General features: G+C 52.1%; 3 protein-coding genes across 3 annotated transcripts; 2 read left to right on the plus strand and 1 right to left on the minus strand.

Moving 5' to 3' along the window:
- Nucleotides 1-151: 151 nt before the first annotated feature.
- ade13 (adenylosuccinase ADE13) lies at nt 152-2,604 on the plus strand. Its single transcript, XM_020196061.1, has 9 exons — nt 152-308; nt 387-473; nt 569-1,296; nt 1,359-1,475; nt 1,532-1,604; nt 1,668-1,746; nt 1,805-1,811; nt 1,904-1,961; nt 2,044-2,604. Exons 1-9 carry the CDS (start codon nt 257-259, stop codon nt 2,292-2,294), a joined length of 1,452 nt encoding a protein of 483 aa, XP_020057230.1. The 5' UTR covers nt 152-256; the 3' UTR covers nt 2,295-2,604.
- A 1,002-nt stretch (nt 2,605-3,606) lies between these two features.
- ASPACDRAFT_59709 (uncharacterized protein) lies at nt 3,607-5,161 on the minus strand (the record flags this gene model as incomplete). The annotated part of the gene is made up of 5 exons (XM_020203477.1): nt 3,607-3,633; nt 3,686-4,110; nt 4,177-4,449; nt 4,744-4,769; nt 4,860-5,161. 5 exons carry the CDS (start codon nt 5,159-5,161, stop codon nt 3,607-3,609), a joined length of 1,053 nt encoding a protein of 350 aa, XP_020057231.1.
- A 3,894-nt stretch (nt 5,162-9,055) lies between these two features.
- Nucleotides 9,056-10,600, plus strand: ASPACDRAFT_27692 (PDK/BCKDK family protein kinase; the record flags this gene model as incomplete). Its single annotated transcript, XM_020199512.1, has 4 exons — nt 9,056-9,167; nt 9,271-9,419; nt 9,485-10,473; nt 10,537-10,600. The coding sequence occupies 4 exons, from the start codon at nt 9,056-9,058 to the stop codon at nt 10,598-10,600; spliced, it is 1,314 nt and encodes a 437-aa protein (XP_020057232.1).
- Between the last annotated feature and the right edge of the window lie 353 nt (nt 10,601-10,953).

The raw sequence follows: 10,953 nt of genomic DNA on the forward strand, positions 1-10,953 counted from the left end.
CGCATTAGGAAAGATCGAAAAGTCGAAAAGTCGAAAAGGGGTCGTGCTTTTTCCCCCACGTCGGGACCGTCTGTCATGTGATGATTAGCCCCTCCAGATGATAACGTGACTGATAAGCGGAGACCCCGCTAAGAGTCATCCAGCCCGCTGTAAATTTTCCTGGCTCTACGCACACTTCTCGACTCCATCCACTCTCTTTTCTCCTTTACTGCCTTCCAATTCCTGCAGGAATCCCTTCAATTCCGTTTCTGACAGGATGTCTTCCAGCAACGATGTCTACCAGACCCCTCTCAACTCGCGTTATGCGAGTAAGTTCCTCCTGACACCTCCTTGACGATATCTGCCAGCCGGAGCGATATCGGACTAATTGTTGTTCGGGTGTTCAGGCAATGAGATGAAGTATCTCTTCTCTCCCCGGAACCGCTTCTCTACCTGGAGACAGCTGTGGTTGTGGCTTGCTGAGTCGGAAAAAGGTGATTATCCTTTGTCGCTGTGCAACAGCTCTCTCTTTCCATCTCCATATCGCAGTCTGCGAGCTGCCGACTAATCAGACGGCCCCTTCTCCCAGAACTCGGTTTGGCTATCTCCGATGAGGCGATTGAGCAGATGAAGGCTCACCTGGTCATCCAGGATGACGAGTTCAAGGTTGCCGCAGAGGAGGAGAAGCGTCGCAGACACGACGTCATGGCCCACGTCCACGCCTACGGCCAGGTCGCCCCCGCTGCCGCGGGTATCATCCACTGGGGTGCCACCTCGTGTTACTGCACGGACAACGCCGATCTGATCTTCCTCCGCGATGGTCTCGATATCTTGATCCCGAAGCTTGCCGTTGTCATTGACAAGCTGTCTGCCTTCGCCAAGCAGTACAAGGATCTGCCCTGCCTGGGTTTCACCCACGGCCAGCCCGCTCAGCTGGTCACCGTCGGCAAGAGAGCTTGCTTGTGGATCCAGGACCTTCTCATGGATCTGCGCAACCTCGAGAGAGCCCGCGATGATCTGCGCTTCCGCGGTGTGAAGGGTACCACCGGTACTCAGGCCTCTTTCCTCCAGATCTTCAACGGCGACCACGACAAGGTCGAGCAGTTGGACGAGCTGGTCACCAAGAAGGCCGGTTTCGACTCCGCTTTCATCATCTCCAGTCAGACTTATTCCCGTAAGATCGATGTCGATGTGGGCAATGCCCTCGGCTCCTTCGGTGCCACTTGCGAGCGCATTGGTATCGACATCCGCCACTTGGCCATGCTCAAGGAGGTCGAGGAGCCCTTCGAGAAGGACCAGATTGGCAGCAGTGCCATGGTGAGTTGCATTCTCCGACAACGAGCTACGGAATAAAGGCTAACGGGATTTTTCCTTCACAGGCTTACAAGCGTAACCCCATGCGTTCCGAGCGTCTGTGCTCCCTCGGAAGACACCTTCAGAACCTCCCCAAGGACGGTTTAGATACCTACTCTGCCCAGTGGTTCGAGCGCTCGCTGGTGAGATACTTTCTGCCTATTTATTAGCCATAAAGCCATCTGACAATAGCAAATAGGACGACAGCGCTATCCGCCGTATCAGCATTCCCGAGCTCTACCTCTCCGCTGACGCCTGTCTCATCCTCCTGAGTAAGTGGCGACGATGCCAGCTCACGCACTAGAGTTCGATCGCTGACCAGCACATTATCACAGACAACGTCACCTCCGGCTTCGTCGTCTACCCTGAAGTCATCAAGCGCCGTGTCAACGACGAGCTTCCTTTCATGGCCACGTAAGTCACCCAATCATTACCCCTAGAAGAGTAACCAAGCCACTAACAAACTCAACAGTGAGAACGTAAGCCTCGCCCCCGAGACAAAATTATCTGACCACAACCTTTCCTTCACCACAACCACCCTCTCCAATAACAAACGACTAACCACCACTAGATCATCATGGCCTGCGTCAAGAAGGGACTTTCCCGCCAGGACGCCCACGAGGAAATCCGTATGTCTTCCATTCCCCGGTCCTTGGAACACACCAACGTCTCACTCTATTCGATCACTCTAACCACAATCTCAAAATGCAGGCGTCCTCTCCCACCAAGCCGCCGACAACGTCAAGAAGCACGGCAAGGACAACGACCTCCTCGACCGCGTCCGCCGCACCGCCTTTTTCGCCCCGATCCTGGACGAGCTCGACCAGCTGCTTGACCCCAGCACCTTCGTCGGCCGCGCCCCGCAGCAGGTCGAGAAGTTCACCTCCACCGAGGTCAAGAAGGCCCTCCAGCCCTACGAGGCCTCCCTCGCCAAGGCCGAGACGGCCGCTCTGTATGTATAGACACACACATAAAACGTGCAAGCCTGGTAATCAGTTCCGTATGGGCTGTGGGAGACGAAGAAATGTCAAATTAAAAGTCTTTGTAAGAGAGCCAGAAGGGGGAGAAAAGTAGATGCGATAGTCATATTAGTTTTGGTGGGAGTTTTTCCCACTGTTTTTGTGAAGGGGATAAAAGTGTCAGGGTGTAGCAGAACAGAACCCGGGGTGCTTGTTTGGTTGTTGTTATATTGCAAACGAGTCTTGCATATACGGTATATACTTTAATTGATGATAGCAATCGATTCATACTCTAATACGAAGTTAAGAAGGGATTGTAGTCCGTGTGGATTAGTGGAGAGAATATGACCGACCCATTCTTGTCTATTGCTGAGATGACGAGGAGCCGAGATATGTGTCTCGGAGACAGAAGAACGAAATAAGGTGGGATGGATTTTTGACAGTAAGGCCGCGGTGCAGGGGCTCAATTGAGTTGGGCACTCACTGGCCATGAGTCCGGAAAGCTAGAGTCAATCGAAGAGCCGCGGGCCCGGCCCTTGTGTTACTTCCCCAAAGAGGAATCCACGGCTGAGTGCCTGCGGACCTCAGGCCCCTAACCCCAAGTCCGGGCCTTCAGCACAGACGAGCATATACAGTATGTAAAGTACGGGCTGTGAGTGATTTTACTTGCAAGTCATAAGGTCATGATCTATCTCTAAATTCTTATCCGCCTACAAACTCGAAACTCGAAACACGAAACACGAAACACGAAACACGAGACATAATATAACAAACAAAAACGAAGGGGGGGAAAGCAAAAGATAAGAGATGAACCGAAAAACACACGTACACACGAGGTGGAGTATGAGCACATGAGACTTTTTTACCCCTGCAAAAAAGAAACAGGAGTCGAGATGGTCCCGAGTATGATAGGCGGATAGAGAAATCAGGGCAGCGGATGCAATGCCCCCTGGAGTAATATGTGCTAAGATGGAGAAAGACGGAGAAGGGGAGAAGGGGAGAAGGGGAGAAGGGGAGAAGGGTCGGTAGGCTGGAGATCTTGGTTCGACATGTTTGTTTCATTTACTATTACAGTGAAGGCTTATGTTAGTTTAGATGAGCCTAATGGTACATCGAGCAGCCAAGGAAGGGAGTGGGGAATGTGGTGAGACAGTAACGAGCATAACAGAGATGGTAGGAAACGCACCATGCCACGCTCAAACGATATGGTCCTTATGTTCATACAATGTCATCCTTGTCAAGTACTTTGCAGGTAGTTATTTCTCCCAGTCGTATCAGGGCCATGAATGTTGGCCTCAAGTGAGAGTTGTTTCTCTTAGAAGGTTGAAAGCCAGTTGATGATCTGTATATAATTAGATCGAGAAGCGAATGAGAGGAAAAAGAGGGTAACGTACCATCATCGCTTGCACCAGAGCGACTTGCTCACCGTAGTGCTTTCCGTCCCAACTCTCGGCCTGCAGCGTCGCATTGTACAATCCCAAGGCATCCATGCCTCGGGCACGGGCTTCCTTGATAGTGTCTTGCGAATACTGCCAGCTGGAAGCGTGGATGTTGTCCCTAGCGTCCTTCCGGAGGCCAGGGGCGGTGGGACCGAGCCAAAGGAAAGGGGTGTTTTGTTTGGTCGCCTTGGCCATGGACAGCCATTCGTCCATGCTCTTCTGGGCTGCCGGTAGAGAGTATGATGTCGAAAGCGAGAGGCTCAAGATCACGGGGACGGGCTTGCTTCGGTCCGCGGCTCTTCCTGTCAGGCGGCGGAAGTGGTCGCGAGCACTCTTGGAGGCCGTGGAACCATCGGTGGAGAGGAAAGCATGAGATGCACCTTAATTCAACCTACAGGTCAATTTCCAACCCTTAAAGAGAGCTTCGGCATGATATAACCACTCACTGGAGGGGCACGAGTATGGGGCCCGCAAGGCGGGGCTGCGGCTTTGTGCATCAACTTGGTCACTCGAGGTAATACGCAGGGGTAGACACGCTGCTTGGGTGAATTGGGACTCGCATCGACATTTCTGGCTCAAGTCCTTGTCCATTTCCCAGTCTCTAAGAGAGCCGGTCGCGAGATTCTCCCGCAGAAGGATGTTGAACCCCGCATAGGCGTCGGCTAGGGCATCATCCCCCACAAAGACAATCCCATCGAATCTCTGCAGGATCTCACACACTTGAGAGCTGGAGTACCAACGATAGGCACAATCTGGACTGCGAGTCAGCCGGAGGGTCACGAAGGGTTGGTTGCTGTCTGAGCGGATTTCTCGGCAAGGTGCCCGACAGCGGGGCCACAGTAAATCTTGTCACTTGCCTTGGGAGGTGTACGCAGCATCGAACCCATGACGACCACCATTGCTCATGGCACTTAGCAGTTCATCTCGGGTTGAGCAGTACGCTGGGTTGGATGCTCGCCCATCGCCGGTTGACGGAGTGTTGTAGAGGGACAAAGAAGAGATGCCGCACTCACGTCGGCCCACATAATGAGCCAGTAAACTATGTATCAAAGCGGGCTGAATAAGTAACTCTAGCCACTGACTGACTCGCGGGAGACAAAGGTTTAGGGACGGCAGGGCCCGAACTTACTCGGTTTGAGATTCATGGCGAATGGGCCCTTTCTGCGAAGGGGTGAAAGGCAAATAGAAGATGTCTCGGATGAGCCAGACAATATAGAAGACGCCCAACACCCACAGACAAGCCATCAATTTGTATGTGGAGGATCGCCAGGTGACTCTACGAATCAACCTTCGTCCGTTGGGTCCCTCGATCGGACCCCGTCGTGGTGGAGCATTGTTCTGTTGCGTTCCAGAGAATGGATAGGCAAACGCCTCGTTCATCGCGGATGATAAGCCCATTGGTTCGCTATGGGAAGCACGGCGACGAGACATATTGGGGAGGGGGAAACAGGGTTTTTCTTTACATGCACTTGCAGCTGGGGAGGGATGGTAGTACAAGAAGAGGAGGGTTTAGGGAAGATGCATCTGCTGGGAAGGACAACAACTTTCTGGGGGGTTCCGTTTGCTTTAGGGTAACGAAAGTCTGCGTGGCAAGACAGAGACCGAGCAGAGCAGAGAGGCCCGCAGTAGATGGAGATGAGCCCCGCCAAACAGCCCGAGGGGTATTTGGAAGGAGGGGTGAGGTTGATAGTAAAAGTACTGGAGACGAATCCAGGCGCGGCACAGAATGACGGCGATGCTGATGAGACCTGAGACCAGAGAGGGGCACAGAACGGCCAGGACGTCAGGCGCCTGTCCTTTCTTCGTCCTCTTCTTTTATTGTGGCTTTTTGTTTCCGTAACTCACTGTCACCGTGACTCTTTTTCTCCTGGCTTGGTGTTCTCTGCCTCTGTTCTGTCTTGCTTCCTGGCCTTTGGGTATTTCTGTCCCTCGAGGGCTGCCTGCTAGATAGTCGACGCACTCGACTGTCCCACGTGCAATTTCCTTGCTCTCTACACTCGCAGAGTTGCTTTTCCTTTGGGGGTCTCTCCAGTGTTCACTTTGCCCCTGCGAATTAACCAATACGAAGCCTCCAAGGTCTTAGCCACAGGCACGCACAGTGGATGAACCGGGCAGAAATCGGCTTAAAAAGGAAAGATAGTAGTAATCATGGGAGGGGCTAATAGACTGGATCCGAGCCAGTTATGGGCTGAATTGCGGCATCAATGGTAGCATGGACGCGGAAAAGGCAATGCTGGAGAAGTTGCGGATCCTCCCTATCGGGTCTTTGCTGATGATCAGTGAGTGCACGACCCAATTTCAAAATAGAGGTACAACATCAACAATCAGAATTGAAAACAACTAGGAAATCAAGACAACTTTTTAAAAGGGAGATGGTGGGTTAAAAGGAGATGGTCCAAGCGAATTCTAAAGATTAAAGTCCAGGAGCAATAGAAAATGAAAAAAAGATAAAGATAAAAAAATATTAGAAGAAAATACCAATGAAAAAAAGAGGGTTCGATGTCGTGCGGCGCACTTTTGCATCATAGCCCACCCCATTTTTTTTCAAGTCTAAAAAGACAAGACGCCCACAAGGCCGTCAAAATATGAAATGAACAACTAAAGTGGAAAATGAAAGGGAAAACAGTCTAGGAAAAGATCCTCTGCAAGTCAACGAACTGGTCGATGGGTCTCTCGATCCGTCCGCGTCCACAAAACGGGCTAACTTATAATAACGGTAAATAATAATAAATCCAATCCACCCACACACAAATAAACGGGCGCCTCGGAGTAAGAAATTGATCCGGCATATCAAAAGGAGCCTCTCACTTACCTTGTATAAACAGTACAATCAGCCGGATGAGCGAAGTGCTCTGGGGGGTAGGCAGATCTGTTAAAGCAGTAGTGCTTAGACAGTCGCGAGAAGTTTTGCGACAAGATCGGATGTCGAGGCCAGGTAGAGATTAAGAAGTTAAAGGAAAGGGCTGCTTTTGGTGCTCCTTTTTTTTTGTTCGAGGGACCGAACAGTCAGTCCACCGCACGGTGCGGTGACAGCCACTTAAATGATCTGGCGGAATACTCTCAACGGACAATTGGTATTCTGGTTGGTGGGCCAGACAGGTGTCAAAAGTTAACGAGACCTAACCAGACTCCACTATCAAGAAAAAGTTTCAGAGGGACGAAAGACGAAGAATCACGGTCTCTCTCGACGTTCAGCTGTAGTTATATGATGTCGCTCAGGGAGTGACAAGGTCTAGAGTCGGTCCTTGTCAGACCCATGCTAAGGGGTGGTGGGCGAGGATCAAGAGATCGCAGGGTTCCCTTTCGTGGCCCTGCTCGGTACAGGGACTTTTGTTCGACGGATCTAAGGCATCACTGCCAGCGTCGTCGAGCATGACGACGATATGATGAGCAAGACCCAGCCTGAATGGAGCATGAGAGGTGTGGTTGGGCATCGCTTCAATCCCTTTTCTTTTCTTTTTCCTCCAGCCCTATGCGACAGACGGTGATGTCGTGGTATACCTACCTACAGTACCTCAAATGCTGGTCCTATCATCATTATTAAAACCAAGGCTAAGTGTGATTGGGCCCAGTGGGTGTCCTGAGCACTAAGTAGTAGAGAGGAAAAGCTGTCCACGGTGATCACCGTTGCCGCGGCCGTTGTTTAAATAAATCTCTCGCTTGTTTCTCATTGCTTTTTCTTCCCGTTTTATCTCGACCATCCGAGGGAAGGACGAATTTGTCTGTCCTCGCGTGACGATTTATCGGTGAGACCTCATCGCGCTGATCACCAAGCATAGCGAATCCAGTGCAGAATATAAAGACCATTGACATTTTTTTATCAGTAGCGATTTACAGTTGTGGAGGATACGCGAGACTACGGTCAAGCAACCGTCGTTCCCTTCCTTAGGGGTTCCAGATCGAGCGGGATGCTTCAGTCCACGGCAAATGTTCGACCGGGATTCTAGATGGTTGCTGTTTGTATCGGGAGCAGTGAGTCACTGAGCGGTGAGTTGGGAGGCGACAAGGGGGGTTCTGGGGGGGAAGGGGGTAAATGTGAAACCGGCCGGTAGTGGTGACATTTTCGTACTTAGAATCCGGGGAGACACGAGATGCACACAAGCTTGTCTTGAACCTTAAAGAACCGCGGGTAGCAAGCACGACAACCCCGGACGCAAGAAACCTAATCAGGTACCTCGACGGAGTGTGACGGAGGAGAACCAGTGACCAGGGACGCGGATTGGGATGAAGGCTTCGAAGAGACATTCGGGTGGACAGTTCAGAGTGCACAATTCTTACCCCGAGAGTCAGGCGGCTGACCAGTCGGAGTATCTGCGTCGTGCCGCGTCGAACCATCCTCGGGCGAAGGGGAGATCCGGGACGTTGTAACGTGCAGCTCATTTGCACCGGTAATTCCTCCGTGCTCAGTGGCAGGTCTTGGCGCTGGATGATTGTGGTGTGGTGAGGAAAGCAAAGTCAATAAATTGAAGCTAGCTTGGTAGCTGGAGTGACAGACATGGTCTGATCATGAGCAGCTTACCTGAATGAGAAGTAGTCAGCGCATAGGAACAAGTCGAGTGTGAAGTGTCAAGTGTATAGTGCATTCATTCACTCACTGAGTAGTGAGAGTACGGACGGAGTACTCCAATACTTGCTGTATGGATCGGCTGATTATTGCCTGCGAGGAACTTAGTCAGGACGGTACAAACTGCTTCCTCGGCCCATCACGGGATCGGAAGCGGTCTTTTCCCCCCCACCATGGCACGTGACCGTCTTCCCCCGGGAATCGCAGAGAGTCTCCGCAACTTGGAACAACTTTCCCCGAAGGAGTCATTCGCTGCCGCTGCTGCTGCTGCTGCTGCTGCTGCTGGTTGTCCAGCCCAGTCCGCGTCCAGAGCGAGCTTACTTCCCTCTGCCCGCATCTTTCCTTTCCCACTCTCTCTTCCTCTCTCTTTTCCCCTCCCTCCATCTTTCTTCTTCTTCTCTTTCCTTCTTCCCTCTTTCCCCAGACTGCTCGTGTGCTCACCTAGAACCATCTATATCCTCATAAAGGTTTCATTTCTTTTCCATTGGGTTCTTGTGTCCGTCAATCCCGAGTCACCTTCCCACCCTGAGATCCCACTCCGGGGCCTCTTACCGCCCGCCGTTCCGGAGCTCGCCTGCGAGACGGAGGGGACTCCCCCCAACCTCGGTAGTTCTCCTTACAGCTTTCTGCATTCGTCCCAACTTTGATTTTACTGACATCCATTTCTCCTGCCTAGCTGTTGACTTGCGAGAGTTTGTTCCTCATCACATTGGTTTTGACCAGCGCAATTCCAGGCCGTCCGGCCTGATACCCTCAACATCATGTGGAAGCCGTCGGAGAGACTGATGGACACCATCAGACACTATGCCAGCTTCCCAGCGACCGGCGTCTCTCTCCGACAAATGGTTCAATTTGGAGACAGACCATCAGTTGGTATGTGTTGATATGCTTGCGCATCCTGAGATACTTTTTCATCCACATGACGCTGGGGAGATGACCGACATCGGCTAATCTCGTGATCGCTACCCGCATACAGGCACTCTGTTCCGAGCGTCACAATTCCTCTCAGAAGAACTACCCATTCGTCTCGCCCATCGTGTCCAGGATCTTGGAGAACTTCCCGACGGACTCAGTGAGATGCCCTCGATCAAAAAAGTCCAAGATTGGTACGCACAATCGTTCGAGGTATGACTCACCCACCGCCCGCCCGGGTTTATGTCCGCCGGAGTTGTCGCTGACGTCCCCGGCAGGAAATCATTACGCTGCCGCGACCCACCCTCACCCAGGAAGTCAAAGCCCGCCTGCTGCGCCCGGGAAAGCTTAACGGCGGGACCTCGAGGATCCTCTCGGAAGTCACACAGAACCCCAGCATTCGCGAAGGACAGTATCGATCCTCCCCGTCCTCTACGTCAAACGGCAATGGAAATGGCAAGGCTACGGCCGCTCGAAGATATTATGCACCATCCGACGATCAAGGAAATTGGCCACCAGAGCTGAACGACTACAACGAGCGATTTGCACAGACACTCAAGGAAATCAAGCGCAGACACGACAGCGTCGTGACTACTGTGGCCCAGGGTATTCTCGAGTGGAAACGGAAGCGTCAGCGCCTGCAAATCGACTCGACGGTGCAATCCTTCCTCGATCGCTTTTATATGTCAAGGATCGGCATACGAATGTTGATTGGGCAGCATATCGCATTGACTGAACAGACTCACGTAAAACATCCACACTACGTCGGAATAATCTGTACCAAGACAAATGTGCGTGAGATAGCCCTCGAGGCGATCGAAAACGCCCGTTTCGTCTGCCAGGATTATTATGGACTGTTCGACGCCCCCAAGGTGCAGCTCGTGTGCAAAGAGGACCTGAACTTCATGTATGTGCCAGGACATCTGTCGCACATGCTCTTCGAGACCCTGAAGAACTCCTTGCGTGCGGTGGTGGAGGCCAATGGTGTGGACAAGGACAACTTCCCTGTCACCAAGGTCATCATCGCGGAAGGAAAGGAAGATATCACAATCAAGATTTCCGACGAAGGTGGTGGCATTCCTCGGTCTGCCATTCCCCTGGTTTGGACATATATGTACACTACCGTGGAGCAAACCCCAAGTCTGGACCCGGATTTCGACAAGAGCGACTTCAAGGCTCCCATGGCCGGGTTCGGCTACGGTCTTCCGATCAGTCGTTTGTATGCTCGTTACTTTGGCGGTGATCTGAAGTTGATCAGCATGGAAGGGTGAGTAGCGAGTTTTTGTGGCGGGAAATACAAGAAGCACGATGACTAACAGCTCTCACACAGATACGGGACGGACGTCTATCTCCACCTGAATCGACTTTCCTCGAGCTCGGAACCCCTGCAATGACAATTACCAGTCATGAGGGATGGTCGTGTCCGGTTCTCTACTTCCCACAGACTGCATCCTTTCTACTCGGAACCGGATCCATCACCATCACCATCCCAAGGATTGACGCCTATGAACATCGAACGTGCCCGTGCGCGGATGCGCACGCGGGAAGTTTCCGAGCGAAAGCAAGTAGGCGATGCGGCGAGTCTGCTGAACGCTGAAAAGCGCAGATAAGCGACTTCTTGTCTACCACACGAACTCCTTACGATGGATCCTTTTACTCGGCCGTGTGCGCTGCGCGGGAACCAGACACCATGATTTTGGACTCACAGTCTGCATTGAGCGGACTGTTGGCATTGCTTGAATTGGAA

The sequence above is a fragment of the Aspergillus aculeatus genome (assembly GCF_001890905.1).
Source record: "Aspergillus aculeatus ATCC 16872 unplaced genomic scaffold ASPACscaffold_6, whole genome shotgun sequence".
In the NCBI taxonomy this organism is placed as follows: domain Eukaryota; kingdom Fungi; phylum Ascomycota; class Eurotiomycetes; order Eurotiales; family Aspergillaceae; genus Aspergillus; species Aspergillus aculeatus.

Bases quoted from the DNA above. Each gene is read 5' to 3' on its own strand.
- ade13 (XM_020196061.1), top strand. From the start codon at position 257: ATGTCTTCCAGCAACGATGTCTACCAGACCCCTCTCAACTCGCGTTAT. The intron at 309-386 runs GTAAGTTCCTCC...TCGGGTGTTCAG, and splicing joins TCTCAACTCGCGTTATGCGA to GCAATGAGATGAAGTATCTC. The intron at 474-568 runs GTGATTATCCTT...CCCTTCTCCCAG, and splicing joins GCTTGCTGAGTCGGAAAAAG to AACTCGGTTTGGCTATCTCC.